We start from the raw sequence: 19,016 nt of genomic DNA on the forward strand, positions 1-19,016 counted from the left end.
TTATACCATACACAAAAATCAGCTCAAAATGGATTAAATACTTGAATGTAAAACCTGAAACCATAAAACTCCTAGAAGAAAACAAATAATAAGCTCCTTGACATTGGTCTTGGCAGTAATTTTTTAGAATTGACCCCAAAATCACAGGCTACGAAAGCAAAACTGAACAGGTGGGACTACATGAAATTAAAAAGCTCCTTCACAACAAGGAAACCATCAACAAAATAAAAGAGTGAGAGAAAATATTTACAAATTATGTACCTCATAAGGGGTTAATACCCTAAATATATAAAGAATTTATACAACTCAATAACAGGAAAAAACATTTTATTGAAAACTGAGCAGAGGATCCAAATAGACATTTTTCCAAAGAAGACATTCACATGGCCAATGAGCACATGAAAAGATGTTTAACATCACTAAACATCAAGAAAATGCAAATCAAAACCACAATGAGATACTACCTAAAAACAAAAACAAAAATTAACAAGTATTGGTGAGGATATGGAGAAAAGAATCCTGGTGCACTGTTGGTGGGAATCTAAATTGATGCAGCCACTATGGAAAACAGTTTGGAGTTTTTTCAAAAAATTAAAAATAGAATGATCGTATGATCCAGCAGTTCCACTTCTGGATGTTTATTCAGAGAAAATGAAAACACTAATTCAAGAAGATATATATACCCCCATGTTCACTGCAGCATTATTTACTATAGTCAAGACATGGAAGCAACCTAAGTGTCTACTGACACATGACTAGATAAAGAAGATGTGTGTGCCAGTCAGAATGACCATCACTAAAAAGTCCAGAAACAATAATGCTAGAGAGGGTGTGGAGGAAAGAGAACCCTCCTGCACTATTAGTGGAATGTAAATTGGTGCGGTAACTGTGGAAAACAGTACGGAGGATCCTTAAAAAACTAAAAATGAAGTTACCATGTGATCCAGAAATCCCACTCCTGGGCATATATCTGGAGAAAACTCTCACTCAAAAGGATATGCACCCCAACGTCATAGCAGTACTATTTACAACAGCCAAGATATGAAAACCACCTACATGTCTTTTGACAGATGAATGGATAAAGATGTGCTATATATGTATATACACACATACATATACAATAAAATACTACTCAGCCATAAAAAAAGAATGAAATAATACCACTTGCAGCAACGCGGATGGACCTAAAGATTATCACACTAAGTGAAGTCAGGCAGGCAGAGAAGAACAAATATATGATATCACTTATATGTGGAATCTAAAATATGATACAAGTGAATGTATTTACAAAACAGAAACAGACTTGCAGGCATAGAAAACAAACTTATGGTTGGGGGTGGAATGGGTAAGGGAGGGATAAATAAGGAGTTTGGGATTAGCTGATACTGACTACTATATATAAAATAGATAAACAACAAAGTCCTACTGTACAGCACAGGGAACTATATTCAATATCTTGTAATAACCTATAATGGAAAAGAATATGAAGAAGAATATAGATACATATATTATATAAAATTGAATCACTTTGCGGTACACCAGAATCTAACACAACATTGTAAATCTACTATACTTAAGTATAAATAAATAAATCAGTTAAAAGATGTGTGTGTACTGGAATATTATTCAGCAATAAAAAAGAATGAAATACTGCTATTTGTGACAACATGGATGGACCTAGAGGCTATTATGCCAGGTGAAATAAGTCAGACAGAAAAAGACAAATACTGTGTTATCTCACTTATATATATAATCTGAAACAATGAAACAAATTCATAAGTACAAGAACAGACTGATGGTTGCCAGAAGCAGGGGACAAGGGTGGGGTTGGAGGGGGATGTGAAATAGGTGAAGGTGGTCAAAAGGTATAAACTCTTCTAGTTGTAAAATTAAATAAGTCATGGGGATATAATGTAATAAACATATGTATCAGTGGAACAGAATGCAGAGCCTGGAACTATACCCACACACATATAGTCAATTAATTTATGAAAAAGGAACCAAGAACATAAAATGAGAAAAAGGCAGTCTCTTCAATATATGGTATTGACTGTAGTCAACTATAACATGGTGACTATAGTTAATAATACTGTATTTTATATTTGAAAGTTGCTGGAGAGTAGATCTTTAAAGTTCTAATCACAAGAAAAAAGTTTGCAACTATATATGGTGATGGATACTAACTAGAGTTATTGTGGTGATCATTTCAAAATATAGACAAATACCAAATCATTCTGTTGCACACCTGAAAACTAATATAATGTTAGGTGTCAATTAAAAAAAAAACAAGTTGCTTATATAAAAAAAGGAAAAGGTAATGAATTGTACCCATTATAATTTTCTTTTCCAGTTTTCATTTTTAAGAACAGCATATGCTACACTTGCATTGCTTATTTTTTGGAATAACCTGATATATAATGATCCCAGCTACTATATCCTGATTGGCAAGGATTTGATGGGCACTCTGCTAACTACACACGTTACCATCTGAATAGTGCTGCTATGTCAGCTGTCAGAGGTCAAGGTTATTATTCCATAGGTGTTAGGTATGTGCTGATAACTATATAAAATATTACTTTGTAATTATACCATCATTGTAAGTGGAAAATCTACTTGACATTGGAAATAGAATAATTTATTATTATTATTTTATTTAGGTCTTGGTCATGCAAATTGAGCATTAATGAGAGAACTGTTACATTTTAAAACACTTTTTCTTAAGATTTTTGTCTGGCTATTTTTAACTGCATGGCAATAAATTCTATGACGTTTAAAATTGTAGCCATGCAGAAATTGCTTATTGCTCTTATAAAGCTACATATGGAAATGTAGGTAAATAGACAGGCTTTGAGTAAACACTGCAGGAAAACTTAAAGTTCTATTATGGACTCATGAATGTTTAATCATTCCAATCGGAAGTCACTTTAGGTGGTGGTTAAGTACATGGAATCTGGACTAACTGCACATGTTTAAATTTATGCTCTGCCACTTTCTTACTTTAAGACTTTGGGGAAATCCCACCACTTTCGTATCCCTCATTTTTTCTCATCTATAGAATAGAAACAAGCACCTCTCCTTAATTGGTCTGCCTTACTCTACTGCTGTTTTTAATGTGTGCTCCAGTTTCATTGATTCTATATGTCTCTCATGATGAAGTTCAGTATATCTTGTTTGTACAGTTGATGAATCCCAAGAAGTAGGCCATACTTAAAACTATTGTGTCAGCTGTGGTTCAATCAGGAAAGTGAAACTACTATGAACAATATGGAATAAGAGATTATTCTAGTAAAAAAGATTGTTATCTGTGTGAGTGGGTTTTAAATGCTAGCTAATGTTTTATTACTTATTTTGAGATCTTTATTTGGTGTCTGTGAATTCAATGGATTAGAGTTATAGGATAGTTCTAATGTTTTATCCTGGGCACGTTTGAGGAAATACTGTATTGTAAAATTGGTATTTCGAAGCAGTGTAGAAAATGTAAAGTACTCCGTAAATAGTTTCAAGGAAATTGGTTATATATTAAATAAGAAATAAGGTTATATTACATGACATTCACAAAAATAAGCCCTACATGTAATCAAGATTTTGTACCAAGAACCAAAACTATAAAAATAATAGTAGAAAGCATATGACTATGACCATTGCTCTACTCTATTTAGAAAGAACTAATTTTTCATATTATAGGACATCTTCAGTAGTGTGTGACTGAAAAAGTAAAATTACCCAAAGAATGAATGTGATTCCTCTTGTAATGTAAAATTATCTAAAAATGTTAATATAGCAGTTTTATTTTTGGCAAAGATATTTCTGTTTCTTAAAATTGAGAAATTATAATCTTGCCTTCCTTTATCATCTTTTCAAGAGTAAATTTTGGCTGAAAATTCTGTATTATACTGATAATATTTTCTGATCTAAAACTTGAGATTTGAAGTTCTTAAATGCTTTCTTATTAATATTAAGCTTTAAAAGCCTTAGAATAAGACTACCATTTTAGCATTCAATTTGTGTTAGAAAAACTACAAAGTCATAATTTATTCTTCTCAAAATAAATTCTTTACTATGTGGAAAAAAAAAGAAAGCTTATGACTATGTTTATGACATGGGATAGCATAAACCGTATTAGACAAGCCCCAAAAGCCATAAAGAAAAAGACTGATAAATCTGATGTCAGAACAGAAGTTTCTTTATGATGAAGAGAGAGAAGAGATTATAGAAAGAGGTGATAAACAACAGACTGGAATAAAGTATTTGCAGTATATGTAAAAGAAATTGGATTCATATCAAGAGTATATTCAAAATCTAGAATTCAAAAAGAAAAAAGAAATGAAATCAGTGGAAAAATGGAAAAAAGGCTATGTACTTGGTGCATAGGGAGTTGATAATAATGGTTGCCTCTCTGGAGGGACCTGGGATTTGGAGTGGTAATAAAAGAGATTTAGGTTTGTATACAGCATTATGGTATTTTTCACAAGAATGATGTCTTCATAAATTACTTATTCTCTATATATTCAAGGTATTAATTCTTTGTATTTATATGTAAAGGAAATAATTTATTTAGCTATACTCTCCAATTAAGGACAATTAGTTAACTTACAAATTTTTTCTATCCAAAGGCTGCTGCAATGAACATTCATTATGTATCTCCTTAAAAACATGAGGGAGATTCTTCCTTAAGACAGATTCTAAGAATGGAATTACTGGCTCATAGTTTACTCTCCTGTTTTAAGTTTAGAAAGTATGGCCAAACTGTTTTCCAAAATGCTTGTGACAATTTTACTCTAACAATCAATACGTGTCTACTCTTGTTTTTTTACTCTGGCAAAAGGATTGATAAACTCATTCAAAATAAGAAATACGAGCCCTCAACAGAAATATCAGCAGTCTCTGAATAATCACTTAGCGAAAAAATAAACATAGTGGCCAGTAAACATGAAATTACGCTTGTTCTCATGCCTAATCATGAAAATACAAAATACAACAACTGTGAGGTACCTTTTTTCCACCATCTGCTTGGCAAAGTAAACAAGTCCTTAGGATTGTAGAGAATGCTTGCCAGTATCTTCACTATCCAGCAAAGTGAGATAAAAGACTTCTAGTTTTTTTGAAATTAGGAAAAAAAGTTTTATTTAAGGTAGTAGAGAAAGGGCCCATGGAACTTGTACAAAAAAAGTGCTCAAAGATGAATCAAATGTTGTTGGAAGCCTCATACAGCCAAGCTCTGTCAGCAGACCGCAGGCTGTAGGGCCCTCCACAGTCTTCCTGTTATTACAATTAGATTGAGTAGAAACAGAACAGGCAGAGACTACTTAGGAAGAATTGGCAAAAAACAAGAATTGGGTAGAAGAGTTCAAGTCTTAGTCAGTCAATGTAGAAGACATTTTAGAGCCGGGTTGAAATATTGGCATCTGTGGGGGAAAAAGTGGTGATTGAGGACCTCCTAGGTTTGTTTTTTTGTTTGTTTGTTTGTTTGTTTGTTTTCTTTTAAGGAGTGGGAGAGAGAGATTCCTAAGCAAGCTCTCAGGACTTCCCTCAGCAGTGGGGCCTGCTTCTGTAACCAGCATAAGGAGGATACACATTTAATGGTGTAATGCATGTGCCCAGGGAATCACAGTTTAATGTTGCAAAAGTTGCAGAAGATCTAGGGGTATTTGGAGAGTGAATTTGGTCCTACAGGCAACATTTTCAGGACCCTGCCTTGTTAGATTAAACTTTACAAAATAATCTGGGCCATTTGTTTGGAATGATGGCCCAGAAGTTTCAAGCTATTCTTAAGAGCCCAGTGGAGCCACAGGCTAGACTAAATGAGTTGTACTAAGCACTAGTGGGACAATGGTTTCCAATCACAGAATATTTTTTAAATTAGAAAGCAACCAGTATCTTGGGCATATGGTGGACTAGAATTTCCCAAGGAAACTGTGGAATTGAGATAATTAAGTACACATCTGAGATGGTACTCTCAGATTTTCAGACTGGTCAAAAATAGGTAAGCTCCTTGGACACAACCTGGGCGTCTTCTAGGTACTCAGCTGATTTTGCCGTTAGCAGAATGAGGAGCAGTGTGTAGTTAACTTTCCTAAATATTAGCCGTGTACTAGCAGGAAGCTACAGTTAGAGGAAAGAGGAAGAGGAGGCTGCTCCTCATGTGCCCAGTGCAGAAGTGGGGATGGAGATGAGGTTAAGAATTAAGTTCAGACAAGAGGAGGATGGCCTCTCTCCCTAAGAGGGATATGAGCTGTGCAGAAGATGAGAAGCACTGAATGGAATTGTAATGCTATGAAATTTTCTAAACCGTTCTTCAGAGGATCACTTTTCATTTGTCTGTGAACCAAGAAACCATATTATCCCGTTGTTTCAAACCCTTGCATGTGCCTGGTAAATGTGTGTTCTTCTGAGCCCAGTGAAGGGAGTAACATTTGTTACACCATAACTTTGCCCTTTACCGGGGAGTGAGGAGTGGCAGTTCTCAGTGTTGTCTTTCGGGAGTGCATATTAATCACTTAGATTTGGCTGAGGAAGGGAAGGCGGCTTTCCTTCAGATTTATCTCACTGGACTAAATTTCATAGGCTTTTTCTAAAACAAAGTTATACTTCATTAATGAGAAAGAGGGATGTTAGGCTCTAAAGATTATTGGAGGTGCTGGTGTAATTAGATAAAAATGTGTGTACCTGAGACTATGCAAGAGAAAAACAAGTAAAGGTACCCGGTGTTTGAGAAGTCGGTCACTCCTCCTCCATCTCTGAGAGCTATGCATGGAATGTGGAGTTTTTTTTCCTAAATACATTTTTACTGAAGTACAGTTAGTTTACAGTGCTGTGTCAGTTTCTGGTATATAATAGCACAATACTTCAGTCATATAGGAACATACATGTATTCGTTTTCATATTCTTTTTCACCATAAGTTACTACAAGATACTGAATATGGTTCCCTGTGCTACACAGTATAAACTTGTTGTTTATCTATTTTATATATAGTAGTTAGTATCTGCAAATCTCTAACTCCCAATTTAGCCCTTCCCACCCTCTCCCCCTTCCAGTAACTGTAAGTTTATTTTCTATGTCTGTGAGTCTGTTTCTGTTTTGTAAATAGGTTTGTTGTCTTTTATTTGAGATTCCACATATGAGTGATATAATTTGGTATTTTTCTGTCTCTTTCTGGCCTACTTCACTTAGAATGACAATCTCCAGTTTCATCCATGTTGCTGCAAATGGCATTATTTTGTTATTTTTGAATATGGAGTTTTTAATAGAGGAGAAGTACAGTTTCAGAACAGCACTAGAGAGTAAAGCTGTTTAAGGGACTCAGTAAATAGCATGGATCAAAGAAGGTTCTAGATAAACAAAAACATCTTGCTGAGTTGCCTGAGGCACAACTTTTCAGTACAGGGCCTTCCCTCCTGTGAGTTTGCAGCCAGGACATTGAAGTGAGGTCCACGTTGGAGGGTGTAGAACAATTCATAAGTATCATTATTTAAAAATTTTTTTTACATACAACTGTGATTAAGATTACATAAGGTGTTTACTTGGACGTTTTGTTGTTCTCCCCACGTCAGCATGCTACCCTGTGTCTCTACCCCTACCAAATAATCCATTTTAACAACTTCCCATCTTTTTATTCAAATTGGTGGAGTTTTATAAAGAGGTATATGTATGTATAAAACCTATTTTTTGTCATTGTTTTACAGAACACACTTTTTCTCATGGAAAACTCTTTGTGAATTTAGTACAACTCTAATTTATTTGTTTTCATGCCTCTGTCATATTTCATGGTGTGGGTATAAAAAATGTATTGTCATTTTCCTATTGATAGGTGTTAAATTTGTCTTCTGTTGTCATCCAAAATGAGTAATACTTCAGTGAATATCTCTACAAATGTCCCTTCAGACTGTAATATTTCATTTCTATGGCATAGATTCTTAGGAGTTGAAATACTAGGTTAAATGGTATAAGTACTTTTAATTTTAATAGATGTTTGCAGTGTAGTAATTCATACTTACATCATTAGTATATGAGAGTACCCTTTTCTTCACAGACATACCAGAGATACTTGTTCAAGCTTTCTTCAGTTTTGCCAGTCCAGTGGTTGTGCAGTGGCATCTCAGTGAAGCCAATATACGAATTTCCTATGTATATACTATAACACAGTATACAGTGTTACTAGAAATGACACCACTGGAGTCTCATTTTTCAAAGTTTAGAAAGAATCTCTGGCTACTCAGCGCTGGTTTGTGGTATATGACAAGAGGACAAAAAGGGACCAACTTCCTTTAGTATATATTTCTCACTTAAGCAATGAACTCCAAGTGCTTATTGGTCGTTGGATATGGTGGGTCAGTGTAACAATGTGCAACAGAAAAAAGAAAACCAAGCACTATGATAGCAAGAACAATGGCCTGGAGACCTGAATTTGCTATGGAATTTAGGCTTCTGAAGTAGGTATGAGGTGGCTGACTGTTGGAAGCTTCCTTATATTCTATAGTGGGTTGGTTAAGTTCACTGTCACTTATGAAATAAATCAGGGGAACAAGATGGGACATTTAGAGGAGTGAAGAATAGAAAGAAATAGTGGTGGTATAGCCCAAGGGACCAGCCAGTGTTTCTTGGCCAATGTACCGGAGATTGGCATATAGAATTATATATTGGCATCTCTACTTAAAAGAACAAGTGGAGAAGCAAATGGAAGATCCTGCAGGGCAGTCTCGTAAGAGCTGAACATACCAGGAGACTTGCTGGTCTTAGGGCATGGAAGAACACTTTAGCCGGTCTTTAACCATTAGGAAAAAGGTAGCTGTACCTCCCTTTGTAAGAGCTCCAAAGGAACGACAGACAGCAGGATAGGATTTTTTTCCTCTTCAACACTCACCTTTCCAACATATATACATATACTTAGCATGGCAGGAAGAAGCCAGGGAGGCAAAGTACCTCTTACAGCTGAGGAAGAGTTTAAAAATTTTAAATATTGTAACTCACAGGAGAACTGCTGAGAGAAGGTCCATCTTTGAGTGTCTAAGAAGTCTGATTACCTCCTTAAGTTCCAGGGACCCCTGAATCCTCTTTCCCACTCCCATTTGGGCTTATTCATGATGAAATCATCTAGATTCATTCAACTGACAACCTCTACAGGAGACTAAGAGGTGGGGCTTTTGGAGGAAAGGAGAAAAGTAGAGAAAGAAAAAGAATTCCCTTTGGGAAGCATACATTTCTCTGGCTACTAAGGAAGGCGGTGGTCATGCGGTCATGTTAGAGCTTCAGAGTCTAGCATGAGGGACTCAACTAGTTGAGAGCCTGAATGTTGAACAGCCTAAGGGATCCCGCACCAGAACCTCTATACCCATGTGGTTTTTGGAAAAGTTGGAAGATATTCTGGAACCTGGGGACTGTTTTGTAAATTCTTCCGGACTTGGTGTGAATACATGATCAGCTAACAGCACAGTTGTTTTATAATGAATAAACTCTTCCTTTCCCCATTAAGCATATGGATCTGGGGCTTTATTTGTGTGGTAAGTGCTATTTAGTATTTTCTAAGGACTGGGAGCTTCACCAGATGCCTTCCATACTTCACCTCATGTAATTACCACACGGTGCTAACCCCAGTTTGTATAAAGGGAACTAAAACAACATCAGAGAGAATAGGTAACTAATCCAAGGTCACACACACTGTGAGTGACAAAATAGGGTTTCAGTCGTACGTCGGCCTGACTCCCAGTTCCACGTTCTTGCCACACTTTTTCTTCTAAACCACGTGCAAATGCAGCAGCTCCTGGTGCTCCCTGCGGAAAACCCCTGCAACTTCAGACAGTGGCCGCAAGGGCCTTGGCGTCCCAGCAGAGTGCCAGGTGCGCCGGCTTCATGGCAGAACTCTGCAACAGTGCTCTCTTTGTTCAGCATGTTGAATTTCCGAGCATATTATTAGCGTCTCAGGAAATCCTTCCCAACAGGTTATTTCCAGCCGGCAGCCTATGATTTATTCCAAATGTCTGAATGAGCCGAAGAGAGTTTCACCTGGTCTGAAGTTGCTTGTCCTGGCAGACAGATGTCTGCACTGCTTCTTACTTCCTAACAAAATTTGTCTCTGCCACACAGGCTTAAAGATCTCTCTCACCTTTGTGCCGTTTACCTGGAGACAGCAAAATAATGGATTTAAATAAGGAGCAGGTCCTATCACAACTCTCCTCCATCACTATTTTATTTATTTTTCCTAACACAAGGATTTTATCTTCATTTATGTCCCTTATTATGGATGTTGCTATTATTTCACATGCAGTATTTAGCATTGGCAGCATCAACCCTGCTGTTTGAAAAGCACTTGGAACTGGAAGCAAAGCCACAGTCAAAGTTGACTTTGGCAGTTGTGTTTTTCAGACAGGCAGATCTCTCCAGTCTCCCTAAAAGGTGTCTAGGGCACTGAGATGAGACTGTGTCCTGGAGACACAAAGCCCTCTCAGTAGCTGTAAGGCCTGCTCAAAGACAGTCTAAACGCCAATTTTTTTAAACCAAAAGAAGTGAAGTATCTGAAGTGGCTCCCTAAAAGCCAGTCATTGCCTCACAGCTTCTGGGATTTGCCAACAAACGCAGCTGGTGCTTGTCTTGAACAGGATATGCCTCGGTAGTTTTCTGATGCCTTTCTGGTGCGGTTATTTCATTAGCAAAGTGTCTCGGGTTTTATTGGGATGCTGTTGAGTGGGGATTGTGGACAAGTATTATTGGATATGCTGATTTGGTAAATTGCTTTCAGTTTTTTTCCAACCAAATTTCTTTTTAGTCTGTGTGTACCTGTTTCTGATTTATGCACTTTTGCCTTTTCAACCCTGAGAGCACAGAGAAGTCTGAGTCTTTTCAGGTCTTTTGAAAGGGTTACGGGTCACCCGTAGGATCTATCCTGCAGGGTCCTGTAGGGGCTTCTGGTGGACACCACTGCTCAGGGCTCCCTCAGTCTCTCCAACCCCTTGTGCTTCTCTTCCTCGCAAACCTTTCCAGGTCCCCTCTGATGCTTTTTACCACAGTACACAAATTCTACTGCCTTTCTCCCACTTTCTGGAACTCTTTGTCCCATTTAAGCTTTAACTGAAACCTGGTTCTCCCTGAGGACTCTTCCTCTGACACCTCTTTCAAGTGAATGCTGCTCCTTCTCGCGGTCACCTGCATCTGCACTGGGCGATGAAGCTCACACTTTTTGGTCCCCTAGTGTCACTTCTGAACTTGCATTCTTCCACTTCTGAAAAAAATTCCTGCTGCTGATGCTCATGACCTTCCTCCACGTGATCTTTGCTGACTATCTGCTCACCCCCTGTTGGCTAATGTACTTTGTGGCATCCAGCTCGCAGAATTCTGCTCTACCTCAAATCATGTCACTGCACTGACTTCCGAGTTTATAGAGGTTGCCACCCAGCCAGATATGCTTGACCTCCTCAATGCCAAAGTCTTAAACTGTCTTTCCTCAGCAACTCTTGTCCACAGTGTGGACACTATATCATTCTGAATCCCATAACAGTAATTGCTTGACCAATTATAATAGCTGCCATGGATTAAGCACTTACCATGTACCAGGGCACTGAGCTATCACCTTTAGATTTATTATTTCACTTAATTCTGATTTCAACTCTTGTGAGGTAGATATTATAATGACCCCCATTTTAATGAGAGGGAAATCGAGGCTTCAAACAGTTAAGTAAGTTGTCCAAAGTTAAACAGTAAGTAAATGATAGAACTAGGGTTAAAAATAAAAATGTCTGCCTGAAGTTCAAGCTTTTAACTCCCACAGTATAAGCATTCTCTTCTTTGACCATCTCTCCCTCCCTCCCTTCCACCTCCCTCATTCAGGGCTATCCCTCCTGACCCTTAAACTCTAAGAGCACCTTGGCTGCATGCTTTTCTCAGACGTGTTAGCTTCTGTGTTTTTCCTTTATTTCCTAGTAAGTCTAGATTCTGTGGACTATCATCAAACGGGAGCTCTTTGCTAGATCCTCTCACTCTGTTTCCTATTGTCCTTCTTCCACACCTGCCCTGAGAATATCTAACCCACTCCACATATGGGTGGCCAGGCACTGTGAGGAAGAAAACTGTAGAAGATGCAAGTCTTACTCCCATAACTTAGTATACGGTAAAAGTAACTCTTTATTCTGCCATAACAAATTAGCTTCTAATTTAAACTCCCAGTCTACTAGTGACAGAAACTCTATCTCAGTCAGTTTCGATATACCCCCTCTTTTCCTGAAGTTATATCTAATTTTCCAGGTGTTTATACATGCTAAAGTAAAAGTTAGTGGGACAGGGGAGAGAGAGGAGGACCTTTCCTTGGAATTGTCAGAAAACCACTGGAATCCATTGAGATGTCCTCATTCAAGTTGGTTTTTGGCAGATGAAAGCAGTACCCTCTTCATCCTGCCTCGTGACCTGCTCCAGAGTGTCTACAGGTCTGTGGCCCTCTGGGCCATTTATTCATTTTAGACTGTGGCACCAGGGGACCCAGCAATACCCAGCATACTGTGGGCGCAGAAAGAATGGTTAGGTGACGTGTCTGTGTGCACAAGTGCTAAGCAGTCTTATAGCGTCCCTCCCACTGTGCTGCCAACAGTGTTCCCCATGCCACTTCTCTAGAACTCTTGACCTTACGTGTACCTCAGTTATCTCTAGGCTCCATCTTTTTTATTTCACTTACGTCCGTCGGAGGGGTGGTGGTGATGGGCCTTTTTATAAGTGTTCTCTTTAATTCCCCAATCCTCACTTGTTCACCTGTCTAGAGTGTCTTCATCCTTTGACATAAGCTTAGAGCTCCATTTACAGATCTCCTGAAACAGAATCCGTAATGTCTTATGTGCTTCCATCGGCTCTTAACACACTGATTTATTAACACATATTCATTTGTCTGCTTCCTCCTTCTGACTGTGAGACCCTGGGAATCAGGCATCATGTGGTCTTGATTATCGTTAAGCCCTTACAGAGAGTAGCTGATAGAAACCCAGTGATTTACTTTCCTTTTTTTCAGCTACACAAAATGTAAGCAAAAAATGGTCTGAGCTTTTACTAAGCATCCATATATTTAAAGAAAAACTTGTCTCTTGTTTCTGTCGATTGTTTGACATTGAAACATGTTTTTCAGAAAATTGGTATGTAAATTTCTGCCATAGAATTTATACACATGATATTCTTAAAACAGCAATGAGATAACACCTCAGAATAGCTGAAAATAATAGGATTGACACTAAGTATTGTCAAGACTGACGAAGATGTGGAACCACTGTAACTTTCATCCATTGCTGGTGGTCATATAAATTGGTATCACAGCTTTAGAAAGCTGTATGACTACTAAAATTGACTATTTGCATACTCATTTATTAATAGTTTTCATATGTGCCAAAAGACATAGACAATAATGTTCATAAGAACATTTTCTGTAATGGCCCCAAACTGGAAACAATGCAGTTGTACATCTGCAGTAGAATAGATAAATAAAATGTGGTATAGTCATACAATGGAATACTGTATTGCAACAAGAATGAATGGACAGTAGCTATACACATAAACATGGCTGAATCTTACAGCTGTTTCCATTCATATAAGGTTCACTAACAGGCAAAACTAACATGGTATTAGAAGTGAAGAGAGTGGTAACCCTTGGAGGAGGAGGAGGAATGAATGATTGGGAAGGGGCACATAGGGGAATTCTGTGGTGCTGGAATATTTTATTTCTTGACCTGGATGGTAGTCTATGGTACATTCCCTTTGTGATAGTTTATATTTTGTGATTTGTACCCAATTCTGTGTGTGTGTTATACTTCAGTAAAAATGTTTTTTAAAAGCCCAAGCCAGTGATTGTGTATCAGCATGGCAGAGAAATGACTGTAGAGAACTTAGGTCACCTTTACCATATTCTTTACATAAGCATCCAAGGTTTACCAGTGTAAGGCCGTTGCTGTCCTCTGGAAGTTTCAGAAGGGCTACTTTCAGCACTGGTATTGCAATGTAACCAGGGAAATGTTGCTCTAAAGCAGGGATTCTTTGTGTGTGTGTGTGTGTGTGTGTGTGTGTATGTAAAATTCAGTTTGTATTAATGCATCCCAAGATTACATTAGCTTTTTTTAAAGTCATTATTCCTGAAGTTGATCAGATATCACTTCCTCAGGAAATTTCACTCTTATGTCTATCCATAGAAACCTATACAGTAGTCTTACCTGGATTTGTAATAAGTTGTTTAATAATCTATGTCCCTCACTTGACTGTGCAATATGAGGGCACAGACTATGTTGTTTCATCTCCCCACTTTTACTGCATCTTCAGTGTCTAATACAATGTCTGGATCCTAGGATTCAGCATGTATTTGCTGAATTAAATGGATGAATATATTGGGTTCAACAAATTAAAATGTTACCAAATAAATGGTTATTATGCTTCCATGTGCATAAGGGGCAAGTCTAAGGCTGTTCTGAATTATTTTAATTTCTGTATCAGGTGGAATGTATTTTTTTATTGAAGTATAGTCAGTTTGCAATGTTGTGTTAATTTCTGGTGCACAGCATAGTGTTTCAGTTTTATATGTATATATATTTTTTACATATTCTTTTACATATATATGTAAATAAATATATATATATATATTCTTTTTCATATTCTTCTTCGTGATAGGCTATTGTAAGATATTGTATAGAGTTCCCTATGCTATACAGAAGGATTTTGCTATTTATTTACTTTATATATAATAGTTAGTGTCTGCAAATCCCAAACTCCTAATTTTTCCTTCCACCTCCCCTTCCCCCCAGCAACCATAAGTTTTCTATGCCTGTGAGTCTATTTCTGTTTTGTAAATAAGTTCATTTGTGTCATTTGTTAAGATTCCATATATAAATGATATCATATGTTATTTTTCTTCCTCTTTCTGGCTTGCTTCACTTAGTATGACAATCTCCAGGTCCATCCTTGTTGCTGCAAATGGTGGCATTATTTTATTCTTTTTTATGGCTGGGTAGTATTCCATCCTATACCTATATACCACATTTTCTTCATCCATTCATCTCTTGATGAGCATTTAGTTTATAAAACAGAGATTCTTAATGTTTTTTATTCCTTGGCCAGTTTGGTATGACCTATACATTCCCTCTCATAAAAATGTTTTTAAATGCATAAAATAAGAATAATACACCTAAGATTACAAAGGAAACCCATTATAGTACAATTATAAAATATTAAAGATGAATTTTTGTTAATATATCAAATAATAAGATAGTGTATTTAAAATGTAGACAAGTTAAAGTTAAATTTTATTTTTAAAAGCTACATCAGAGTGAAGGCTGTTTACACATTCGTGCCACATTACAAACATGTATCTTTACAGAGAGTTAAGAAATCTCATTTGAACTATCCATTCAAACCATGTGAATGACCTACCTTTGTTTGTGTATTGGTGAATAAACAATGATAAACATGATACCAAAATTCAGTGTGGGTGCCTGGGTCACCAGTATAAAAACTTGCTACCATTTGATGATGGAATGACTACTAGGTGCCGTGTAGTTGTCCAGCCGGGCATTATGAGCAGCTGTAGGTAGAAAGATCACAGTCACGTATGATCACATGTGATCTGTCCGCTATCATTCTAAGCAGTGGTGGGAGAAAAACAATTTTGAAGATCTGTAACAATGACAAAAGCATTATACATTGTACCTGTGTATATATAATATAAAGAATCTTTGGCTTCTCTTGGTCTGTAAAGTCACAGGTACTGCTGATACTTCCATGGTTTGTTGTCTGTATTCAAAATGAAAATAATGCTACCTTTTAGAGGTTAGAGAAGAAAAATTAAGGCTGAAGTGAAGATGTCATTTTTATCTCATTCAAGTTAGAAGTTCCCTAAACTGTATCTTGGGTGAAGAACTGCTGTTCCGAAATGAAGGTGTGAATTCCTATGTTGACTTCCCTTGAAGAAAGAGGTTGTAGGAAAGAGGTGATGTAAAAAATTCTCAGTAATCACAAGTGACATTTTAAGCTTCTTTGTAGAAAAAATAAAAAGCCTAGGTTAAGATTAGTGGGAAAACAAATATTTCAAGTGCTCTGAGCCCTCAGGAGAGCTAAACCTCTGACTAAGAAGTCAGTGACCCTGTTCCTTTATTGTTTACACTAGGGCATCTGGATGGGTCAGGACACTCAGAAGCCTAAACTGACAAAGGGAGCCATTGAATTTTTTTCTTCGATAAGGTCTCTTCACATAAATGGAGACTACAGAATAAGATGACTTCAAAACTTCTACTGATTCTTCAAGTCTCAGCCCAACCTTCATGTCAGCCTCCTCAAGGAGCCCTTCTGTGCCCAGAGTGCCTGGACCTCCCCTATGTGTAGCCCTCACCACCCTGAAAATGTCTGGTTGAGGATTTCTTTTATTTCACTAGATCATAAGCTCCATGTAGACAAAGATGAATATCCGTCTTAATCATTGCTTTATCCCTAGAAATGGCAGTGTCTGAAATGTGGCAGACACTCACCAAGTATTTGTAGAACAAATAAATACACAAATAATCTACTAAACGCTTTTTGTTTCTCTCCTGTTTGTTAATCAGGATGAGAAGAATGGTGGGGAAAGGTATGAACCACAGTCCCGTGTTTAGAGCACACTGGGAGTGCCGATTCACGTGCAACACTGACTTAATGCAGGATGACTACTGCATGATAAGGGCTTTTCAAAAAATTAGAGGTTGGGACATCACATCAGGCAGATCCAACGACTTCGCTGATGGAAGCTCCTCAAAACTGAAGGTAAAAATGCCTCTTCTTTTATTTGGGCAAGACTCTTAAATCCTGTTGTGTTTTTCCTCAATTTTACCTAAGAGATAAATAATTTTTATTATCCTGCATATGTTAGGTAACTCAATTAATAAAACGTAGAACTGCATTTTGATGAAAGTAGCTATTTTCAAAGGGTTACTGAGAATTACCTTGCTGAGTAAATTAAATTCACTGTAGAAGGAGATCAACTGTGACTAACCTAGGTCTTTTTTTTTCCTCCACATTATTCCTTGATTTATTTTCCCAGGTCCACCAGACAAAATCAGCTTTCCTTCTGAGTGGTTGTGATGTATGTTTCAATGCAAAATGATTTCTTTGTATTCCAAATGAGTAGCTTGTGTAAGGAATAGGATAATTTTTTTTTCACCCAGTTTGGCTCTGCTGGGATTAACCAGCAGACAAGATTTGTGGCCTTAATACATAAGGCCATGTTATTGCATGTTGTAAACTATGTATTTTTATAATGCTACAAGAATTAAGGCAAGGAGGACTGACCCTTGGCACTATTCTCACCCTTTACTTTCATCTGAGAACTTTATTGCTTGATACTTCTTTTAGATGAACTGGTCTTATGCCCTCAATCCATAAAGAAGGAGGCTGTCACCATTATGTACTCACAGTATTGTTTACTCTCATGAGCCAAGAGCGAAGTCAAAAGATGACTGACCTTGCCGTCCAGCTACTGCCACAAAGAATTCCACAGCATGCGTTAAACAATGAAATATTTCTCATGGCGGGTATTGTTCAGAGTATGAGAAGCCAGTAATGAATAACTTTACCTTGCAAGGGAACTAGTTTTCTAGTCAGAGTGTACATTTTATAGCTACTTAATTCTGGCACGCAGGACCAGAATTCACGGAGATGAGAAATATGTACCAAAGCGGAACAAGACGTTTGCCCCCATCTGTGTGGCAGTGACTGGTGGCACCCCACATGAAAACCTTTCTTGGTTCAAGCATCTCCCATGATCCATGAGGCTAGACTCTGGGAACTTGTTTGAACACTTTGCTAATCAAGGACTGAATCAGGTCCAGTGCTTTTCCCAAAAGAAAATCTCCTCTGTGAGAGAACACCAGCTAATTGTTGTTGGTTTTTCTTAGCATCACAAAAGCCATGTGAACTTTAATACCTACTCTATTGAGCTCCAAACATATAGATTTCCTCTCAAGTAGCAATAAGCAACTCCATTGCCCTCATCACATCATTGAAACATATGCAGCATCCCATTGCCTGCTTTCATCTGAAAACTGAAATGAATTCCGTTTGGGAAAGGGTTTTGGGGGAGGATCCATTCATCTCCTCTTGGTGCTCTCGGTCCTAGTCTAGGCTCACTTTAAACATGAGGCAGCTGTATATCAGGACCATATCCACTTAGCTCTTTATAGAGTTACTTTTACTGACTTATACATTTATATACTGCTCAAGTTTTTATTCAAGATTGTTTTAGAAATAACTGAGTGATATCTTGTTTTAATTTCTGTTAGTATTATATAAAAGGTATGCTAAGTTAATTTTTTGCAACAACACTCCCTATGTAAAACTCCTGGTAAGAAATTTACTTTAGGATTTATTAACAGGGAGAAAAATGTTTAACCCAAACTTTGTTTCCTCAGGAAAAAAAGAAACTATTTTGTTTCAGCATCTTTTAATGTACATTGTGATACCATATTTGCTTTTTTTACGCTAACTCCTAGGAGACTCAATTAAATTTAAGGTATAGTTACAGCAATTATATTGAACCTTACATCTAACACATTTGGGTATATTTTTCCTTGGTTTTCATTTTTTATTTTCAATTTTCACATCCAGGTATCTCTTATAACAATTTTTGTCAAATTATGTTGGAAAGAAATTAGATCCATTATATTCCAACTGACAACCTCTATGACAGAAAGGGCATATATTTACCTAATGCATAGGAGAGGGCCTGGCCATTGCGAGTACTAACTGGATAAATACAAATTGCATGGACGAGGTCTAAAATCAATACACAAATATGTGTGTCCATCAAGGCTTACTTTCCAAGGTGGGATAAATGAATTTGAAACCCAAGAAAAAGAAATAGAAAATTAGAATACTGAGAGAACTAAGTATATGTTCATAACCAGTAACATGAGTCACACACTTATTGAACTTAGTAGAATTACAAAATAGTGAAACTGAAAAGAACTTTCACTAGGAAGAAATTTTACCCAACTTTGAATGGTGCAGGACAGGATGACAGATGGGATGTGTAGCTACGTGT

General features: G+C 37.2%; 1 protein-coding gene across 1 annotated transcript in view; it reads left to right on the forward strand.

Moving 5' to 3' along the window:
* LOC116662698 overlaps positions 1 to 19,016 on the forward strand; it is a 485,265-nt gene that overhangs the window by 345,964 nt on the left and 120,285 nt on the right. The window contains exon 3 of the mRNA XM_032476646.1: positions 16,546 to 16,741. Within this exon, the coding sequence (XP_032332537.1) occupies positions 16,546 to 16,741 (196 nt within the window). The remainder of the gene's footprint in view (positions 1 to 16,545; positions 16,742 to 19,016) is intronic.

This window comes from Camelus ferus, chromosome 3 (genome assembly GCF_009834535.1).
Source record: "Camelus ferus isolate YT-003-E chromosome 3, BCGSAC_Cfer_1.0, whole genome shotgun sequence".
NCBI lineage: Eukaryota > Metazoa > Chordata > Mammalia > Artiodactyla > Camelidae > Camelus > Camelus ferus.